The sequence below is a fragment of the Leucoraja erinacea genome, chromosome 4, assembly GCF_028641065.1.
Source record: "Leucoraja erinacea ecotype New England chromosome 4, Leri_hhj_1, whole genome shotgun sequence".
Classification (NCBI taxonomy): Eukaryota; Metazoa; Chordata; class Chondrichthyes; order Rajiformes; family Rajidae; genus Leucoraja; species Leucoraja erinaceus.
This window is the reverse complement of record NC_073380.1, coordinates 7,270,232-7,293,979: the sequence shown is the minus strand read 5'-3', so window position 1 is coordinate 7,293,979 and position 23,748 is coordinate 7,270,232. Positions and strand designations below refer to the sequence as shown.

At 43.5% G+C, this 23,748-nt stretch overlaps 1 protein-coding gene across 1 annotated transcript in view; it reads right to left on the bottom strand.

Annotated features, from left to right (window-relative positions):
* The window catches only part of runx1t1 (RUNX1 partner transcriptional co-repressor 1), a 93,836-nt gene that overhangs the window by 10,099 nt on the left and 59,989 nt on the right, over window positions 1-23,748 (bottom strand). Inside the window, 4 exon segments of the mRNA XM_055633602.1 lie at window positions 4,951-5,141; window positions 16,896-16,961; window positions 21,963-22,161; window positions 23,205-23,290. Coding sequence (XP_055489577.1) covers window positions 4,951-5,141; window positions 16,896-16,961; window positions 21,963-22,161; window positions 23,205-23,290 — 542 coding nt within the window.

Below are 23,748 nucleotides of genomic sequence, written 5' to 3'. Positions count from 1 at the left end.
ACAACCCTGATTGGACTGATCCAGAATGGGGAGGAATCTGCCTACAGACAGGAAGTGACACAGCTGGAAGTGACCTAGTGCCATTGCAACAACCTGGAGCTCAATGCTCTTAAGACAGTGGAATTGATTGTAGACTTTAGGAGAGCTCCCCCTCCCCTCCCCCCACTCACCATCAACAACACCACAGTCACATCTGTGGAGTCATTTAAGTTCCTTGGAACCATCATCTCCAAGGACCTTAAATGGGGGGCCACCATCGACTCCAGTCAAAAAGGCCCAACAGAGGATGTACTTCCTGCGGCAGCTGAGAAAACACAATCTGCCACAAGCAATGATGGTCCAGTTTTATACTGCCATCGTAGGGTCTGTCTTCACCTTCTCCATCATGGTCTGGTTTGGCTTAGCCACCAAGCACAACACCTGGAGGCTGCAGCGCATCATTTGATTAGCCGAGAAGGTTGTTGGCTGAAACCTTCCCTCCATTGACGAACTGTACACTGCAATGGCCAGGAAGCGAGCGGGTAAGATCATCTCTGACCCCTCTCACCCTGGCCACAAACTCTTTGAATCACTTCCCTCTGGAAGACGACTCCGGACTGTCAAAGCTGCCACAGCCAGACATAAAAACAGCTTTTTTTCCACGAGTAGTAGCTCTACTCAATAACCAAAAATCTGTAGCCTCGTTTTGCTCTGGTATTTTATTTCATTCTTCACATGTTTAAATTATAACGTTTTATTTTTAATTGTCCATCGTGTTTTTACTTGCGAGCAAAGCACCAAGGCAAATTCCTTATATGTATAACCCTCTGAATTTTGTAGTCGGCAGGGCAGTACTCTGCAATATCGCCAACTTGGGACAATTTTACATTTTTATCAAGCCAATTAAACAAGCCAATTAACCTACAGACCTGTACGTCTTTGGAGTGTGGGAGGAAACCGAAGATCTCAGAGAAAACCCGCGCAGATCACGGGGAGAACGTACAAACTCCATACAGACAGCACCCATAGTCAGGATCGAACCCGGGTCTCTGGCGCTGCATTTTGCTGTAAGGCAGCAACTCTACAGCTGTGCCACCGTCTACATACTTGGCTAATAAAAGTTATTCAATTCAATCAATTCAATAACTCCAGTCACGACAAGAAACTTTCATAAGCAGTAGAGTCACAACTCTAATTATTCATTTTCACCACGTACCTAATCACCCTGTACTGTCACTAACAGCTACAGGGCACCCGGCTGTTGTTGGTGGCTGGCTTTCCAGCATTGTAGCTTTGAAATGCACTGAAAGAATGATTGTAACAATGGTTACCGATGCTTATTTTTAAAATAATGTAAGTCGTAATTCTGTGTACAAAATTGTGAGAGGATTAGATCAGTTAAGGGCCTGTTTCCGTGCTGTATCTCTAAACTAAACTGAATTTAGACATTTGAGTTTAGTTTATTGGCACGTGTACCGAGGTACGGTGAAAAGCTTTTGTTGCGTGATATCCAGAGGGGAAGGACGATACATGATTACAATCAGGCCATTTACAGCGAAGGATACATGATAAGGGTCTAACGTTTAGTGGAAGGTAAAGACAAATAAGAGTTTAATCTCCTAACAAGTTGGGTGGTCTGAGGGGTCACGTTTCAGTTGTATAAGACATCGGCGAGACCCAGAGGACAAAGTTTTGTTTAGTTTTGTTTAGAGATATAGCGCAGAAACAGGCCCTTCGGCCCACCGAGTCCGTGCTGACCAGCGATCATCCCGTACACTAACGCCATACCACACACTACGAACTACCCAAGGCAATTAACCTACAAAACTGTATGTCTGTGGAGTGTGGGAGGAAACTGGAGCACCCACAGAAAACCCAGGCAGGTCAAGGGGAGAACGTACCAACTCCGTACAGACAGCACCCGTCGTCAGGATCGAACCTGAGTCTCTGGCGCTGTAAGGTAGTAGCTCTACCGCCGCCACTTTGAAATAAGAATGAGGTCTCGCACCAGAATGCCCGAACGGTTTTTGCCGCTGCAAGTAAGAATTTAATTGTTCTATCTGGGATATGTGACAAGAAAACTCTCGTGACTCTTGACTCTTGACTTGATAGCTCGCTGGCACTTAAAGACTTTTGAATAGAGTGTCTGAAAGCTCTTCCATTAGGTAAGGGACCAGGAAAGTCCAGCCTTGCATGCTATGTCCCTGTATTTGAGTATAGGAGCAGGGTTTGAGTATAGGAGCAGGGAGGTTCTACTGCAGTTGTACAGGGTCTTGGTGAGACCACACCTGGAGGATTGCGTACAGTTTTTGTCTCCTAATCTGAGGAAAGACATTCTTGCCATAGAGGGAGTACAGAGAAGGTTCACCAGACTGATTCCTGGCATGGCAGGACTTTCATATGAAGAAAGACTGGATAGACTCGGCTTGTACACGCTAGAATTTAGAAGATTGAGGGGGGATCTTATAGAAACTTACAAAATTCTTAAGGCGTTGGACAGGCTAGATGCAGGAAGATTGTTCCCGATGTTGGTGAAGTCCAGAACAAGGGGTCACAGTTTAAGGGTACGAGGGAAGTCTTTTAGGACCGAGATGAGAAAATCATTTTTTACACAGAGAGCGGTGAATCTGTGGAATTCTCTGCCACAGAAGGTAGTTGAGGCCAGTTCATTGGCTATATTTAAGAGGGAGTTAGATGTGGCTCTTGTGGCTAAAGGGATCAGGGGGTATGGAGAGAAGGCAGGTATGGGATACTGAGTGGGCTGATCAGCCATGATCATATTGAATGACGGTGCAGGCTCGAAGGACCAAATGGCCTACTCCTGCACCTAATTTCTATGTATCTATGACCCTGCCATCTTGTGCCAAGTCCTTAAGGTGCAAGTGTAGACATAAGAATCTGCAGATGCTGCTTCACAACAAAGAAAAACACAAAGTGCTGGAGTAACTCTCTGTGTCAGTCTACTTGATTCCCATGCATAGGAAGGAACTGCAGATGCTGATTTAATTTGCAGATAGACACAAAACGCTGGAGTAACTCAGCGGGACAGGCAGCATCTCTGGAGAGAAGAAATGAGTGACGTTTCATGTCGAGCTGAAGAAGGGTCTCGACCCGAAGCGTCACCCATTCCTTCTCTCCAGAAAAGCTGCCTGTCCCGCTGAGTTACTCCAGCATTTTGTGTCTATACTTGATTCCTGGGCCAATTTAAGATCTTCCAACACATTTCCAAGGCATTTACAACGGGAATGTTTTTGAAGTAGTGTCACTAGAGACTAAGTATTGTTCAAAAGTGCATCAGTCATAGCAGCAGAATTAGGCCATTCAGCCCATCAAGTCTACTCCGCCATTCAATCATGGCTGATCTATCTTTCCCTCTCAAACATATTCTCCTGCCTTCTTCCCATAACCCCTGACACCCTTACTAGCCAAGAACTTGTCAATCTCCACATTAAAAATAATATCCATTGACTTGGCCTCCACAGCCTTCCACATGAATTCCACAGATTCACAACCTTCTGACTAAAGAAATTCCTCCTCATCTCCGCTCTAAAGGTACATCCTTTTATTCTGAGGCGGTGTGGCCTCTGGTCCTGGACTCTCCTACCAGTGGAAACATCCTCTCCACATCCACTCTATCCAGGCCTTTCACTATTTGGTAAGTTTCTATGAGGTTCCCCCCTCATAACAGAAGTGGCATCATTGCAAATCTAGCCTCTAATCTTGAGTGTCTGTGGTCAATACTAGGCCTACACCTCAAACAATTCCCTGTCTTCATTGTCAGAGATCACTGGTGTGCATTTATAACAATATTTGTTCAGAGCCCACACTTCCTGCAGTCGGAGCAGGCAGACATCCTCACAGTTAGAGATCGCAGCCTCTAAAAGGACAATAGACAATAGGTGCAGGAGTAGGCCATTCGGCCCTTCGTGCCAGCACCGCCATTCAATGTGATCATGGCTGATCATCCACGATCAGTACCCCGTTCCTGCCTTCTCCCCATATCCCCCGACTGCTATTTTTAAGAGCCCTATCTAGCTCTCTGTTGAAAGCATCCAGAGAACCTGCCTCCACCGTCCTCTGAGGCAGGGAATTCCACAGGCTCACCACTCTCTGTGAGAAAAAGTGTTTCCTCGTCTCCGTTCTAAATGGCTTACTCCTTATTCTTAAACTGTGCCCCTGGTTCTGGACTCGCCCAACATCGGGAACATGATTCCTGCCTCTAGCGTGTCCAAACCCTTAACAATCTTATATGTTTCAATGAGATATCCTCTCATCCTTCTAAATTTTGGAAAGGGAGCGTTAATTTACACGGATGTACTCAAACTGCTTGATGGCACGTTCGGCCTTTCCAAGGTGCCACGGCCGCGCCGCTCGCCCGAAGGCTCGTCGGTCGGCGCTACGGGAGAGGCTGGAGGTGTCAGTCGTGAGGAGCAAGGGCCGGCAGGAGGGTGATCGGGGGCAATGATTCCAGCACCTTCAAGGTAGGCGCTCCCCGGGACACAGAGATGGCCGGGCAAGGAGAGGAGAGGGACGTCGGTTTGGCGGGAACTGCTCCAGTACATCGAATGCGAGGGCCGATTAGACTTGGGACGGTGAATAATGGCGCCAAAACATGGCGCTGCCCACATATGTGATACACGTGAAGAGAATTTCAGTGAAATGTGTCGGAAGGAACTGCAGATGCTGGTTTAAACCAAGGATAAACAGAAAATGCTGGAATAACTCAACGGGAAAGGCAGGATCTCTGGAGAGAAGGAATGGGAGACCCATCTTCAGACCTTTCTTCAGTCTGAAGAACGGTCTCGACCCGAAACGCCGCCCATTCCTTCGCTCCAGAGATGCTGCCTTTCCCACTGAGTTACTCCAGCATTTTGCGTCTACCCACTGTGCAGTTGCATATGTGACAAATAAATCGCCATTGACTATTGACTATTTCTCAAGAGAAGAATTGGAAATAACGGGAGATTCTACCTCACTGGAATCCTCCTGCTGGTTGATGATGGTCAGCGCATCTTCAGCAGCTTGCCGCTTTGCATCGGCCACCGTACGCTCCATCTTGGCCCTCTCCGTGGCAATCATGTCGTGGGCTTTCCGCTCCGCTTCCGACACGGCTTTCTGAAGCTCGGACATCGCCTGCCGCTTCACTTCATTCACCGCCTCCTCTGAAAAAACATGGAACGCCAAACAAGTTACACACAAACCAACCTCCCTTCCATCGACTCCATCCGCACCTCACACTGCCATCGCACCCTGGCTCTGGATACTTTCAACAGAGAGCTAGATAGGCTCTTAAAGATAGTGGAGTCAGGGGATATGGGGAGAAGGCAAGAACGGGGTACTGATTGTGGATGATCAGTCATGATCACATTGAATGGCGGTGCTGGCTCGAAGGGCCGAATGGCCTACTCCTGCACCTAGTGTCTATTGCTATTGTTGACATAAGAATCTGCAGATGCTGCTTCACAACAAAGAAAAAACACAAAGTGCTGGAGTAACTCTCTGTGTCGGTCTACTTGATTCCCATGTGTAAGAAAGGAACTGCAGATGCTGGTTTAAATCGAAGAAAGACAGAAAAAGCTGGAGTTACTCAGCGGGACATGCAGCATTTCTGGAGAGATGGAATGGGTGACATTTCGTGTTGAGCTGAAGAAGGGTCTTGACCTGAAGCTTCACCCATTCCTTCTCTCCACAGATGCTGCCCGTCCCGCTGAGTTACTCCAGCTTTTTGTGTCCATACTTGATTCCTAAACCAATTTAAGATCTTCCAACACATTTCCAAGGCATTTACAACAGGAATGTTTTTAAAGTAGTGTCCCTAGAGACTGAATATTAAGTTCAGTTCATCAATCATAGTAGCAGAATTCAGCCCACCAGGTTACACACAAACCAACCTCCCTTCCATCGACTCCATCTACACCTCACGCTGCCATCAGCAAGGCCAGCAGCTTAATCAAGGACCAGTCGCACTCTGGGTCTGGATACTTTCAAGAGAGAGCTTGATGGGGCTCTTAAAGATAGCGGAGTCAGGGGACATGGGGAGGAACGAGGTACTGATTGTGGATGATCAGCCATGATCACATTGAACGGTGGTGCTGGATAGAAGGGCCGAATAGCCTAATTCTGCACCTATTATCTATTGGCCACTCCCATCGGGCAAAAGGTGAAAACACACACTTCCAGATTCAGAGACAGTTTCTTCCCAGCTGTTATCAGGCAACTGAACCATCCTACCATCAACTAGAGAGCAGTGCTGAACTACCTCTTTGATGACCCTCAGACTATCCTTGATCGGACTTTGCTGGCTTTACCTTGCACTAAACGTTATTCCCTTATCATGTATTTGTACACTGTTAATGGATCGATTGCAATCATGTATTGTCTTTCCGCTGACTGGTTAGCACGCAACAAAAGCTTTTCACTGTACCTCGGTACACGTGACAATAAACTAAACCGAACTGAATGACAACTCAACTGAACAAAAGTGAAGTTAACAAATCTGGCCCAAAACGTATTCATTCATTCATTCATTCATTCAATCATTCATTCATTCAAACATGCATTCATTCAATCATTCATTCATGCATTCATTCAATCATTCATTCATTACTGGGAATTGGCTAAATAAAATATCTTTAGTTAACATTAACTGGTATAAATACAGAGATAGCACACTCACTTCAGTTTCAGTTTAGTCTATTGTCACGTGCATCGAGGTACAGTGAAAAGCTTTTTGTTGCGTGCTATCCAGTCAGCGGAAAGAGAATACATAATTACAATTGAGCCATAGAGTGTACAGTGTATTTACAGTACATGGGAATAACGTTTAGTGCAAGGTAAAGCTATCCCCACAATTGCTTTTCTCCATTATAAATTCCCTCACTTATAATAGCAAAGTGACAATAATGAATGTGATATTTAATAGGACCTAATTATTTAGCTTGAATATTGCACAAATTAACACTCTAATAGAACTGATTATGCTATATTTTTTTATGGATGTGATTCACTATCTATTTAATAATCCTTGTACCATTTTATTGACTTAATAAAACAAATGTATTTCAGAATTACTCGACTACCGTCAGTACAGAAAGTCCTGCTATAGCAAGTATTAAAATAGATTAAATATTCACAGCTGTGCATTTATTTATTGATTAGTTCAACGTCAAGATGTAGGCAAGACGGCCAGAGTTAAATGGCCATTTCATGTTATAGGAGCCGGATTAGGCCATTTGGCCCATCAAGTCTAATCCACAATTCAATCATGGCTGATTGGTGGTCGCTAATCACGGTGGCACAGCAGTGGAGTTGCTGCCAGACAGCACCAGAGACCCGGGTTCGATCCTGACTATGGGTGCTGTCGGTACGTTCTCCCCGTGACCTGTGTGGGTTTTCTCCGAGATCTCCGGTTTCCTCCCACCCTCCAAAAAGGCACAGGTTTGTAGGTTAATTGGCTTGGTATAATTGGAAATTGTCCTCAGTGGGGTGTAGGATAGTGCTAGTGTACGGAGGTCAACAGTCGACGCCGACACGGTGGGCCGAAGGGCCTGTTTTCACGGTGCATCTATAAACTAAACTAAATTATCTTTCTCTCTCAACCCCATTTCTAACAGAGGTGGTGGTGGGCACTTTCTAATATCACAGCTGTCATTCTTTTTTTTAATATATATATATTTTTTTAATTAGAAGCATATGTACAAATAATAGTAAACGACAATTTAATTACAGATTTCTTAAATAGCTTCAATTTTTTTTTTTAAGAGTAAAGATAAAGGGAGAAAGAGATGAGAGAAAGTAATAGAGAGAGAAGAAGAAGAGAAAAGAAAAAGGAGACGCAGAGAGAAACTACCAGTGACAAGATTATGGAGATAGATCCTGGAACTGTTGAGTGTAACTGTTCATCCAACCCCAAACTCAGGTCTCAACCCTAATTCTGTGTTAAACCAATTTACCTTTTCAAATATTCAATAAATGGAGACCATATTCTAACAAAAAGTTCTGGTTTGTCAATTAAGACAATTTTTATTTTTTCCAAATGCAGGGTCTCAGTCATTTCCGTAACCCACATTCTAATTGTGGGGGCTGTCACTGGTCACTAGACTTGATGGGCCGAATGGCCTAATTCTGCTCCTATCACTTATGTCCTTATGACATACAATCCCCTTTTGGAAATGTATTGGCAATTGTTTTTCATCATTGGATCTAAATGTTGAAATTCCTTGTCAAACTGTTGAGTGTACCTTCACTAGAATGACAACAGTGATATAAGATACAGTGGTGAAGGTACACAGATTGTCCTCACTGGGGTGTAGGATAGTGCTCGTCAACAGTCGACGCCAACACGGTGGGCCGAAGGGCCTGTTTTCACGCTGTACCTCTAAATTAAACTAAATTATCTTTCTCTCTCAACCCCATTTCTAACGGAGATGGTGGTGGGCACTTTCTAATATCACTGCTGTCATTCTGGTGAAGGAAGTTTGACAAGGAATTTCAACATTTAGATTCAATGATGAAAAACAATTGCCAATACATTTCCAAAAGGGGATTGCATGTCTTGAAGACATAAGTGATAGGAGCAGAATTAGGCCATTCGGCCCATCAAGTCTAGTCCGCCATTCAATCATGGCTGATCTATCTCTCCCTCCTCACTCCATTCTCCTGACATCTCCCCAGAACCCCTGACACCAGTCCTAATCAAGACTCTATCTATCTCTGCCTTAAAAATATCCACTAACTTGGCCTCCACAGCCGTCTGTGGCATGGAGGGAGGCCACAAGTAGAGTCCTGACAATATCCTCGTAAAATCTTCTCTGTACTCGAGTGGCCTGAGAGAATAACTGCTATGCTTGTTACAAACTCGCTGGAGTTTATTAGGTTGAAGGGGGAACCTCATTGAAACTCACAGAATAATAAAAGGCATAGAGTGGGATGCGGAAAGGATGTTTCCACTGGTGGGAGAGTCTAGGACCAGTGGTCACAGCCTCAGAATTAAAGGGCACTCTTTCAAAAAAGAGGCGAGGTGGAATTTATTCAGTCAGAGGGTGGAGCTCATTGCCACAGAGGGCTGTTGAGGCCAAGTCAGTGGACATGTTTAAGGCATGAATAGATACGTTTTTGATTAGAACGGGTGTCGAGGTTTATGGGGAGAAGGCAGGAACATGGGATGAGATGGCAGAGATCAGCAATGATTGAATGGCCGAGTCGATTTGATGGACCGAATGGCCCAAGTCTTCTCCTATAACGTGTGAACTTGTGAAACTAAATGCTCTTCAGGCATTGATGGATATGAATGTTCCTGGTGGGCAGCAATTGAGATGAGCTCCTTTGTTCTGGACTGTGCAGATGGTTGAAGGAACTGCACTCCTCCAGGACAGCTTGGACTCTCCCAACCTTGCAGCACAGTAACGCAGCAGTAGAGTCGCTGCCTTACAGCGCCAGAGACGCAGGGTTCGACACTGACAACGGGCGCTTGTTTGAGCGGATTCTGTACGTTCTCCCAGTGACCGCGTGGGTTTTCTCTGGTTCCTCAGGTTTCCTCCCACATTCCAAAGACAAGCCAGTTTGTAGGTTCCCGTAAAGTTCCCTGCGTCGAAGACGCACCCCCATTTTCAGTCTCCAAATTTTGAATAATTTAAAAAAACAGACATTCGCCGTGGTGGCGGCCATTTCCATTCGCCCTGGTGAAACGCTTCCTAAAGGCCAGGGGTGTCAAACTCCTGCGGATCGGCTGCATCAGATCCGCGAAGGATTCCGATCCGGACGCGGGATGATTTCCCCGATGCCAGAGCGGGCATGAAGTCGCATTTTGCCCGTGAACTAAAATGAGGTAAAATGACACACCTGGTATAGGCCTATGAACAGCCTAGCCTTCGGCCTTCAAGACACAGGTAATTATTCGGGCCTTATTTTAAGGTATAAAATAGCGTCTTCATTGCCGGGAAATACGGTAATTGGCTTCTGTAAATTGCCTCTATTGTGTAGGATGTGAAAGTGATCTAACATAGATCTAAAGTACAGGTGACTGGTGGTCAGCATGGACTCGGTGGGCCAAAGGGCCTGTTTCTTTGCTGTATCTCTGTATCTCTAAAACTACTTGAACGTTACCTAGGTCTTACTGATTACAGATGCGGACTGCTTCATTTACCCAGGACTTGCAAAATATGTCTGATAATAGGCCTATCTGATCTCCCGGTTGCCAAACTCCTAAACTCCCCTTCCCATTCCAGCACAGAACCTTCTGTCCTAGGCCTCCTCCATTATCAGAGTGAGGCTAAACGCAAATGGGAGGAACAGTGTCTCATATTTTGCTTGGGCAGCTGACAGCCCAGTGGTATGAATATTGATTTATCTAACAAAGTTACCCTTGATTCACCCCCTCTCTCCGTCCCTCCCCCACCCAGCTTCAAAGTCGTCTTGTTGAATCTCATTGCCTCTACTCATTTACACCTAGGCCACAACTAAAAATGGCTTGTTTCCTTTACCACCTTTATTTGTTTGCTTATCTTCCATTCATTTGTTCTATATCTCTCTATATCACCACCCATATCTCTCGTTTCCCTTTCCCCTAACTCTCAGTCTGAAGAAGGGTCTTGGCCCAAAACGTCACCTTTTCCTTTTCTCCAGAGATGCTGCCTGACCTGCTGAGTTACTCCAGCTTTTGTGTGCCTATCTTCGGTTTAAATCCAGCATCTGCAGTTCTTTCCTACACACACTCATACCAAAGTTGATAATCATTTCTGCACAGTGTACACTGTGGTGCTGCCTTTGTTCAAGCAAGCTTGGCATAATACATTCATATCACAGACTAAAATTCACACTTTTTAAACATACATCCACCAGACGTAATACTCTTTCAGATCTAGTGACCCTCTCCTTCATTTCATTACAAAATGGTACACATTGTACAGAAGTATTGCGTAAACGGATACTTCAATTAAATACAGACAATGTACGCAATTATATTCACAGTGCACATGAATTTTGCCCCACTTTTCAACATACGCAAATATGAATTTAGTCTACACATTCAAGAACGCTATTTTTAAAAAAGACAGCTAGGTTCCTCTAATCTGTCAATTTGATGGTAAATATTCAAGGTGAATTGGAATTTTCACTCAACAGCAAAAACCAGAAAACAATTTTGCTTACGATCAGAACAGTAGCTTGACTAATTGTCTATGTAAATCAGGCAATTTATATTAAAATTATGCATTTCTTTTTGAGCCTCGCTAGCACATGGGATTAGTAAAGAGATTTGGTGGGCTGTCGATAATGTGCCTGCATAATTCCTGCAAATTATAAATAGGCATTTAACTTTCCTTTAAAAACGGCGAAACGACTGCTCCATACATCGGCAAAGTCTCGTTTTCCTAAATAAACTAAATTAGCCATGTGCCACTCTCTGCCACTTTACGAAATTTAAAGAAAAAATAATAATGTCAGTCCATTGTCCGACTGATTTGCGCTGTAAATTAGGACTATTCTAGGTATGCACATTAGCTGTCACACTAAAAAAGATTTAAACTATTTATCGTCGAAGGAAAGGCAATATAAATAGAAATGAATGCAGAAACGTCTGATTATACGGCTACCTTAGCATCATCGGTATGCATAAAATTACTGTGAAAAGGGCATATTAACACACCACAGTAGTCCTCCACCGGGTGTAAACATTCACCGTCACGCACGTACAAGATAAATATTTTAGAGGCAAGATTGTTTTATTGTCGTATGTACCGAAACGGAACATTGAAACTCTTACTTACGGCAGCACCGCAACAAGGTGCAGAAATTACAAGCATATTTATGTTTCCTTTCCCAATTCTACCAGCCTCGAGCATGGAACGGTACGGTGGCGCAGCGGTAGAGTTGCTGTCTTACAGCGTCAGAGACCCGGGTCCATCCTGACTATGGGTGCTTGTCTGTACGGAGTTCGTACGTTCTCTCCCCTGTGGGGTTTTCTCCAAGATCTTCGGTTTCCTCCCACACTCCAAAGGCGTACATGGTTTGTAGGTTAATTGGCATGGTGTAAATGTAAATTGTTCGCGGTGTGTGTGTGTAAGATGGTGTTAGTGTGCGGGGACCGCTGGGAGGCGCAGACCCAGTGGGCCAAAGGGCCTGTTTTGGGTGCTATCTCTAAACTATAACATTAGATAGAGCTCTTAAAGATAGCCGAGTCAGGGGACATGGGGAGAAGGCAGGAACTGGGTACTGCATGTGGATGATCAGCCATGATCACAGTGAATGGCGGTGCTGGCTCAAAGGGCCGAATGGCCTCCTCCTGCACCTATCGTCTATTATCTATAAACTAAGCCTGTGTTGCCACCTCCCTCCCTTGAAAGTGACAATTGATGAAAGTAATGAAAGTTTTCTCGCGCTCGATGCAAAGCTGACATGTTTCACTTGCAAGTTGTGGCAAGCTGTTCAAAATAGTTATCAGCTAAACCAAGCAGAGACCGACCCTAGAACGGGGGACCTCATGATCCAAAATGGCGTGGAGCTACGCCAGATGGTGGTGATACTCAATGAGCCATCAGAGAAATGTAGATGTAGATTATTGGGCGATAAATTAAAAATGTAATTTATGACAGTTTATGTTTCTTCTTCTCGCAGAGTGTGAAATGGTAATTGTCTAGCTATCTTTTCAATGGGTTATTTCACAGTTTTTAGTTCGGCTCTATATAACATATGAATAATACGTACACCTTCGAGACATGGACAAAGACCACCTGGGATATTGCTAAAGGCTGGTTTCCCCCCCACCCCATAAAGAGACACACAAATGATCCTGCCTCGTTTCACAGAATGACAAGTCCCAAAACAAACACATCCTCAGCTCTTTGTCTAAAAGCCGCAGCATTAGGAAACTTTGTATAAAGGGAGACTGCATACAAAAAGGTAATTGGATTGGAATCAGCACAAAGGAAGCAGTGAAAAATAAAGGAGACACCGAGATAAGTATTCCATATAATTTTCTCTGACAAATGAAATTGACTTCTGCAGCAAAAAAAGGGCCCAATTCACCACCAAGTCAGTCCGCCTAGGCCTACGCGATCTCCTAGGTGCTTAGCACTTTAACTCCCCCTTCCCATTCCAACAGTGGCCTTTCTGTCCTGGGCCTCCTCCACTGTCTGGGTGAGGCCCAAAGCAAATTGTAGGAACAGCACCTCATATTTCACTTGGGCAGTGGGATGAATGTTGACTTCTCTGATTTCAAGTAACCCTTGTTTTCCCTCTCTCTCCATCCCTCCCCCATCCTAGTTCTGCGACCAGTCTGACTGTCCCCTTGATTAATCTTTACCTCTGTGAGGTTCGTTGTCACCTTCTCCTAGCTAACAATCCAAAAAAAGGCAGGCAGTATCATCGAGGACCCACACCATCCTGGCCACACACTAGGATAGAACTAGTGTTCGGATGATCATTGGTCGTCGTGGACCGAGGGGCCCGTTGCCACGCTGTATATTTAAAGTAAACTAGAGTGAACTAAACACACTTGCCCATAAAATACTCTTTTCTCCCCAACATTTTTAACCATTAGACACAAAAAGCTGGAGTAACTCAGCGGGACAGGCAGCATCTCTGGAGAGAAGGAATGGGTGACCTTTCGGGTCGAGATCCGTCTTCAGTCTCCACCCGAAACCTTCTTACATATTTAAACCATCATTTCTCTTTGAAAATCTAATGCAATCCAATAAAATTAATAGAACTGGATAAATCAACAACATAATGTATAATATATGGCAGAATAAAGACTCCGCAATCTCTATTACAATGAAATGAAACATGACTGTTTTGTGGGGATGCAAGGTTATCAAATTACTGGAGGAACTCGGCAGATCAGGCAGCATCTGCTGAGTGAATGGAGAAACCATGCATCGGGTCTGGACCATTCTACAGACCCAAAATTCTTCCAGGTACATTACATTTTGCTCAAGATTCCGACATGCATAGTCCCTTGTGTTTCAACAATAAAACACATTGTATATTGCACTATACATTGTTCACCTTACTCTGTAGCTGTAAACTGTAAACAGCTTGATTGAAACATAGAAACAGAGAAACATAGAAAATGGGTGCAGGAGGAGACCATTCGGCCCATCGAGCCAGCACCGCCATTCATTGTGATCATGGCTGATCGTCCCCAATCAATAACCCGTGCCTGCCTTCTCCCCATATCCCCTGACTCCGCTATTTTTAAGAGCCCCATGTAGCTCTCTCTTGAAAGCATCCAGATAACCTGCCTCCACCGCCCTCTGAGGCAGAGAATTCCACAGACTCACCACTCTCCGTTCTAAATGGCTTACTCCTTATTCTTAAAGGAGATGTCCCCCTTGTCCTCACCTTCCACCCCATCAGCCGTCGCATACAACATATAATCCTCCAACGTTTTCATCACCTCCAACTAAATCCCACTACTGGCCACATCTTCCCATCTCCACCCAATTCTGCATTCCGCAGAGACCATTCCCTCCGCAACTCCCTGGCCAACTCGTCCCTTCCCTCCCAAACCACCCCCTCCCCAGGTACTTTCCCCTGCAACCGCAGGAGATGCAACACCTGTCCCTTTACCTCCCACCTCAACTCCATCCAAGGACCCCGATAGTCTTTTCAGGTGAGGCAAAGGTTCACTTGCACCTCCTCCAACTTCATCTACTGTATCCGCTATTCCAGGCGTCAACTCCTCTATATTGGTGAGACCAAGCGCAGGCTCGCCGATCGTTTCGCTGAACACCACCGCTCAGTCCGCCTTAACCAACCTGATCTCCCAATGGCTCAGCACTTTAACTCCCTCTCCCATTCCCAATCTGACCTTTCTGTCCTGGGCCTCCTCCATTGCCAGCATGAGGCCCAGCGCAAATTGGAGGAACAGCAACTCATATTTCCCTTGAGTAGTTTATACCCCAGCGGTATGAACATTGACTTCTCTAACTTCAAGTAACCCTTACTTTCTCTCTCCATCTCCTCCCCCTTCCCAGTTCTCCCACCAGTCTTACTGTCTCCGACTACATTCTATCTTTGTCCCGCTCACTCCCCTGACATCAGTCTGAAGAAGGGTCTCGACCCAAAACATCACCCATTCCTTCTCTCCAGAGATGCTGCCTGTCCCGTTGAGTTGCTCCAGCATTTTGTGTCTACCTTCAATTTAAACCAGCATCTGCAGTTCTTTTCCTACACATACTGAGTTTGGGTTAGGTGTTTACTCTGATAAGACATTTGAGTTCAGGACAGATAGGACTGTGTTATGTGCAGGAAGGAACTGCAGATGCTGTTTAACACTGAAGATAAACACAAAATCTGGAGTAACTCAGCGGGACAGGCACCATCTCTGGAGAGAAGGAATTATAATAGATGTCAGTCATGCCAGGGATTATGTGCCAGGAAGGCAGAGAATTGGGTTAGGAGGGAGAGATAGATCAGCCATGATTGAATTATGGAGTAGACAATGGGCTGAATGGCCTACTTCTGCTCCTATCACTTATGACCTCATGTGATGTTGACGGTAAGATCAAGAAACGGAAGGAGGTGTTGGAGGGAGTTGGTCCAGGTGAATTTGAGTGCAGGATAGAAATTAGTAGTGAAGTTAATGAAGTCCGTGAGTTCTTCTCTCCTTCTCTCCAGAGATGCTGCCTGTCCTGCTGAGTTACTCCTGCATTTTGTGTCTATCTTAGGACTGTTATGTTGGTCTGGCTTGAGAATAATTTTCTCATATCATGGGCAGCTGGGCATCTTTGCTTCATCAATATCCCCCAACAGGATCACCTGAGATGGTTACTTTGATACCAATCCATTGGTTGGGGGGGGGGAGCCTGGGTAAACCTAAACGTCCCGATGTTCATGAAAACGCACGCAAAGTGCTGGAGTAACTCAGCGGGTCAGGCAGCATCTCTGGAGAACATAGATGGGAGACGTTTCAGGACCGTACCCTTCTTCAGACTCGGAGAAGCTGTCTGACCTATTGAGTTACTCCAATGCACCGGAGCGCGGCCTTGCATCGCCCGGCGCGGCGTTAATGGCCGCGGGACAATTTTTATCGCCCGCCGGGGGCTCTGACTTTGAGTCTGACATTGGGGGGAGAGGGAAGTGCAGGGGAGAGATACGTTTTTTTTGCCTTCCATCACAGCGAGGTGGAGATGCGCTGTGATGGATGTCTGTGTAAATTGTGTTGTGTCTTGGGTCTTTTTTTTCTTGTATGTATGACTGCACAAACAACATTTCACATGAGCCTCTATGAGGTTCAAGTGACAAATAAATTGTATTGTATTGTATTGTATTGTATTGTATTGCAAACTCCAGAGGTGTCGCCCGACCCACGGAGTTCCCCCAGCACTTTGTGTTTTTTTTGAATGGGAATTCTGTCCCTATGCGCATGGAGGGCTCAGATTGGTCTTGGTTGGGTCAGGTTTAGGTTGTGTGTGTTTTAATTTTAATCCTAAAGCATTCCTCAGATTGAAAATATCACTAACTTTACTGTGAGGACTTTGACAGAAGTTTAGTTTAGTTCAGTTTAGAGATACAGTGTGGAAACAGGTCCTTCGGCCCACTGAGTCCCACTGCACTGACCAGTGATCCCCGCACATTAACCACAGCAATACCAGATGCCCGGGTTCGATCCTGGCCACGGGTGCTATTCTGTACCGAATTTGTACGTTCTCCCCGTGACCTGCTTGGTTTACGCCAAGATCTTCGGTTTCTTCCCACTCTCCAAAGACGTACAGTTTTGTAGGTTAATTGGCGCTGAAAATGCGTGTAGGATAGTGTTAGTGTGCGGGGATCACTGGTCGGTGCGGACTCGGTGGGTCGAAGGGCCTGTTTCCGTGCTGTATCTCTAAACTCAACTAAAACAAAATATATATACACACACACACATGCTTTTCGCAACCAATCCTGTCCCCACCCATTTCCAGAGAAATATTTACCAGCTTTTTTCCATATTTCCTCTGGCAAATGACCAGATGGCCTGTGAAGGAACTCCCGATGGGAATCTGGAGAGGAAAATAAATATATTGTGAGCACATCTATTTCTGGGTAACTTTGTGCATCTTTACAGAGGTTCACTCTTCAGTCAGAAGCTTTACAGGACAAGTAAAAGTGTGGACTGTGGCAAGCATGTTACAGTCAATGTCACCCAAGGGCCCAGAGTGTTTTATTGTCATATGTTCCAGACAGATCGATGACATTCTTAATTGCAGCAGCACAACAGAATATGTGAACATAGTGCACCGTAAACAATATAATAAAGGAAAACAAGTTATATATATTTAGGAGCCATTCTTACTTAGGCTAGTTACTGTTGGCATATTCTTACTTAAACATCATCAAAGACCCACACCACCCTGGCCACACATTCATCTCTCCACTGCCATCGGGGAGAAGGTACAGGAGCTTGAAATCTGGAACATCCAGGTTCAGGAACAGCTTCTACCCCACAGCCATCAGGCTATTAGACACAACATCAAACAAATACCAGTCTATTATTACTATTGCACTTTATCTGTTTATTTATTGTGTGTATGTATGTATATGTATATATGTATATGTATGTATATGTATATGTATATATCTATGGTATATAGACACACTGAACTTTTATCTCCTGTTCTGTATTAATGTTTACATATTCTGATGTGCTGCAGTAAGCAAGAATGTCATTGTCCTATCTGGGACACATGACAATAAAACTCTTGACTCTCTAGTTACTGTTGCTATCGGCCATGTACATTCACTCCTCCCTGCTTGTGTCCTAATGGCAATGGAAAGCTGAAGCTTGGAATAGTTTGAAATTGCCATTACATATATAAATAACCGTATATATATATATATAAAATACACACACACACATACACACACACATATATATATGTAATATAACATCCTATTATTATTAATGTTTAGTGTTTTCGGAGTCATTCGTAACTGTCACTGTATGTCATGTTGTTACTTGTGGGCGGAGCACCAAGGCAAATTCCTTGTATGTGAATACTTGGCCAATAAACGTACTTACTTACTTATATATACACACCATAAGTATAATGAAGCAAAAACAGTTATATATATTTATATATCTTTTTTTAACGTTTAAAATATATAAATGAAAAAAGTTATTTCAATAATTACCTCATTTTCATATATATGTAACTTTTTTCCCCATATAGCTTGTTTTCCTTTATTACATGGTTTACAATGTAATATGCTTACATATTCTGTTGTGCTGCAGCAAGCAAGAATTTCATTGTTTTGTCTGGGGACATACGACTATATATATGTGTAGGAAAGAACTGCGGATGCTGGTTTAAATCGAAGGTAGACACATAATGCTGGAGTAACTCAGTGGGTCAGGCAGCAGCTCTGGGGAGAAGGTGATGTTGGTGAGAATGGGTGATGTTTCAGGTCAAGACCTTTCTTCAGACTCTGAAGAAGGGTCTCGACCTGAAATGCCACCCGTTCCTTCTCTCCAGAGATGCTGCCTGTCCCGCTGAATTATTCCAGCATTTTTTGACTATAGTCTGACTATATATGACTATAATAATTGAAAAAAAAGTTATGTATGAAAATGAGGTAAAATTTTATTTATATAAATATAACCTTTTTCCTTTATTATATTGTCATTTATTATACCACAGTATATAAACATAGTAGGCAAACCATGTACTCTGTAAATAATATAATTAATGAAAAAAGTTATATATATGAAAATTAGATAATGAAACACAACTTTTTTTCAATTGTCATGTTAATTTACAGAGTACTATGTTTACATACTATCTTTACATATCATTTGTGTGCATGTATATATATTCTGTTGTGTGTATATATATATTCATTTATTTGATATATTTCATTGTCTAATTTTCATATATGTGTGTTTTATATGATGATATATATATATATATATGCATTCATATAATACACACACACATATATATATAAAAATAAAAATTAGATAATGAAATATATGAAAAAAAAATATATGAAAACACACACACACACACACATATAGTGTATATTCGTATAATACAAACTCGCACTCACACATACAAACACAAACCACCAATAATTGTCAGATGACAGGGCATCCACAAATACCACCAGTGATTCACACTTGCTAAGATAATCACACGGACCATAGCGAGGGGCTTTCTCACGCTGCACTAATTCTCCAGCCAACATTGACTGCATTTGTCAGGCTCAGAGGGAGGTGCAACACAACATGTCCGCCTGCTCAGCTGACTGCAAATGTCTCCATCTGTCAGTCGCTACTTGTTGGCCGGCCGATGTTCAGAGGTGACGGGAGACCAGACGTTGGATTTCTCAAGGCCAATAACATTGCCAGCTGTTTACTGGAGCTTACACACACACACACTCACTGACACACACACACACAGACTGACACACACACACACACACTGACACACACCCTGACACACACCCTGACACACTCACTGACACACTCTCACACACTGACATACTCACACACTGACATACTCACATACCGCCACACTCTCTCACACTCTCTCGCTTACCCTCTCTCACACTCTCTCGCACTCACACACTCTCTCACACACACCCTCTCACACACTCACACACACTTGCTCTCACACACACTCACACACACACACTCACACACACACACACACACACACACACACTCTCACACACACACACTCACACTCCCTCACACTCACTCACACTCTCTCACACACTCACTCACACTCACACACTCACACTCTCTCTCTCACTCTCTCTCACTCTCTCTCTCACACTCTCTCTCTCACACACTCTCACACACACTCTCTCTCACACACTCGCTCACACACACACTCACACTCACTCTCTCTCACACTCACTCTCTCACACTCACACCCTCTCACACTCACACTCTCTCACACACTCACTCACACACTCTCTCACACTCACACTCTCTCACACACACACTCTCCTCTCACACTCTCTCTCACACTCTCTCTCTCACTCTCTCTCACACTCTCTCTCTCACACACTCTCTCACTCTCTCTCACTCTCTCTCTCACACTCTCTCACACACACTCTCTCTCACACTCTCACACACTCTCTCACACTCTCTCTCTCACACTCTATTTCACACTCTGATTTACGAGTGCATCAGGTACACCAATTGTGGATCCGGCAACATTATACTTTCAAACGGAAACACCCTGACATAAGTATATAACATTATGAGAGGCATAGATAGGATAGACAGTCAGAACCTTTCCCCCCAGAAAAGCCAAATACAAGAGGTCATATCTTGATGAAGGAGAACTTCACAAACGTAGGCATACCTTGAGGACTTCAAAATAAGCTAATAGTCAGGACCTGCTGAGTTATTGTGGATAACTAGAGGACACAGCTTTAAGCGGGGACAAAGTTTAAAGAAGATGCCACTAAATAGAGAGTGGCAAGTATCTGGAATGTGCTGCAGGGGATAGAGGTGGAGAAAGATACTATAGTGGCATTTAAGGGACTTTAAGATAGGCTCAAAAAGCTGGAGTAACTCAGCAGGACAGGCAGCTTCTCTGGAGAGAAGGAATGGATGACGGAAGGGTCTCGACCTGAAACGTCACCCAACCCTTCTCTACAGAGACGCAGCCTGTCCTGCTGAATTACTCCAGCTTTTTGTGACTCCCTTCGGCTTAAACCAGCACCTGCAGTTCCTTCCTACACACTTTAAGTTAGGCTTATGGATATGCAGTGAATGGAATGATATGGATCTTGTGAGGCAGATTACAGTTGATCTTGGCACCATGTTTAGCACAGACATTGTGGGCCAAATGGACTGTTCTTGTGCTGTACTGTCCTATGTTCTATATTCTATATTGACCAGTCTGATATAATCCATATATGATGGATGATGAAGTCTCCACCCAAAATGTCACCTATTCCTTTTCTCCAGAGATGCTGCCTGACCCGCTGAGTTATTCCAAGATTGTGTCTATCCCTTTTGTGTAACCCTTGCATCCCCTCTCTCTCTGTCCCTCCCCCACCCTAGTCGGCCTACTAGTTTCACTGCCGTCCTGTTGCATTTCACTGTCTGTATAACACATTTTCACCTGGCCCACAGCCAACAATGGACCATTGTGGACTCCACCTTGCCTTGACCACCGTTGCTCTTTGCATATCTTTCATTCATTTGTTCTAAGTGCTATCTATATCTCTCGTTTCCCTCTCCCCCGGCTCTCAGTCTGAAGAAGGGTCTCAACCCAAAACGTCACCCATTCCTTCTCTCCAGAGATGCTGCCTGACCCGCTGAGTTACTCCAGCGCTTTGTGTCTATCTTCTATATCGGAGCCCGATTTACATTACTCTAGAGCCGGCACCAAATGTACAAGATACCAGCAGCATTATTAGCTTCATTGCACAACATTATGGAGCAGGTTATATAATATGAATAAAAATATATATATGAATATACTCACACACACACATATATATATATATATATATATATATATATATATATATATATATATATGAAAATTAGATAATGAAATTAATGAATATATTTATCTTAATAATATGATGTATATACACACACACATACATATGTATGAAAATTAGATCATGAAATATATGATATACTGAATATATGAATATATTTACATTTATTTCTTATTTCATATGTGAAGATATTAATTTATGAAGATATACTATTAAGATAAATATATTCATTAATTTCATTATCTAATTTTCATATATATATATGAGTGTGTGTGTGTGTGTGTGTGTGTGTGTGTGTGTGTGTGTGTGTGTGTGTGTGTGTGTGTGTGCGCGCGCTGTGTGTGTGCGCGTATATATATATATATATTTATATTCATATAATACACACACACACACACACACACACACACACACACACACACACACACACACGCGCGCGCACACACACACACACACACACACACACACACACACACATATATAAAAGCAAACAAACAAACAAACAGTAATCATCAGATGACAATTATTACCTATTTGGGCAGGTTCTGCATTCACGGGACTCTGTTGTCTGGAGTGGCTGCTGGTGCTGCTTCCTTTTTTAATATCCTCTGCATCGCTGTATCGTCGGATCCAGTAATTTAGCTCCTCGCGATCAGCCTCCTGACATCGCCGAAGGACCGTAAGTGACCGCCTTGTCTTCTCCACCATATCCATGATACAGTTCAATAGCTGCAACAATGCCAGGGATGCATTAGTGAGTGAATACTCCTGATCACCTACCTCCACATACAATAAAGTTTATCATTAGTTTAGTTTAGAGGTACAGCGCGGAAACAGGGCCTTCGGCCGATTGGGTCCGCGCCAACCAGCGTTCCCTGCGCATTAACACTACCCGACACACACTAGGGACAATTTTGACATTTACCAAGCCAATTTACCTACATACCCGTACGTCTTTGGAGTGTTACTTACATTTAATAAGCACTAGTTCTGAAATGTTACTTATTCCTCCATATAATATTCACATACAATATCGTTACTTACATGCAAGTACTAATTCTGAAATGTTGCTCATTCCCCTGTACAACATTCACACACAATAACATTATTTATACAAGTACCTGTTCTGAAATATTATTCATTCCTCTATACATTAACATTACTTTGATATAAGCACCAGATCTGAAATGTTACTCATTCTTCAATATAATATCCACATATAATATCATTACTTAGATATAATAAGTAACAGTTCTGAAATGTTACTCATTCATCTATATAATATTCATGTACAATATAATTACTTACAAACAATAAATACCAGTTGTGAGATGTTACTCATGCTTCAATATAATATACACATACAATAACATTACCTACATATAATAAGTACTAGTTCTCAAATGTTACTCATTCCTCTATGAACAATATTCACAAATGATAACGTTATTTACACACCATGCCTTAAGTATCAGTTCTGAGATATTACACATTCATCTATCTTTCCATGCTCAAAGTAAACATTCAGTCCAATTTTAAATGTTGTAAAAATTAAATAATACAGATTCCCTCTTTCTTAATCAGAACTGAAAAAATATCTTTACATAAAGTTAGTGTTTACATTGCCAAGCGGTTTACCGAATCTGGCAAATGTTCTTAATCATTCAGAGTTTTAAAAAGAGTAAGCATAAACTAAGGGTAGATGCATGGATAAAATTGCAGTGGATTCCCCTCAGGGTAGCTTTTCGGTAAATTGATCAATATTTTCTTACATGATCAAGGTGCTTCCATTCCTCTGCCCACTCCCTGTCCGTTAGTCTATGATCAATCACTTCTTCTTGACGGGTGCCGTGCATCCCTGCCAACAGTGGAACACAATTTCAGACTTCCAAAGCTATTCCGCTGGAAAACATGCCATTTTTTTTCACATTATCCATCAAGTAGCTCATCGCCATCGCTCCAATACTCATCACGGACATTAACAGCCACGCGACCATCCTTCAACAAAGCCCGCCGGTTTAACCGCACTAGTCCGTCGGCAAGCGATGGCCCATTGTAACAATAAACACACATCATCTCAACGCAAATCGTCCTCTCGTACGCGGGCATTACGGGTGCCTTTGGCTGTTCGGCTGACGGTAAATCAGTCGAATGGAAGGGCTATTTTACGGAATGCGCAGGAAGGAACTGCGGATGCTGGTTTAAACCAAAGATGGGCGCAAAGTGCTGGAATAACTCAGCGGGTCAGGCAGCATCTCTGGAGAAAAGGACTAGGTGGTGTTTCAGGTCGAGGCCTTTCTTCAAACTTAGTCAAGG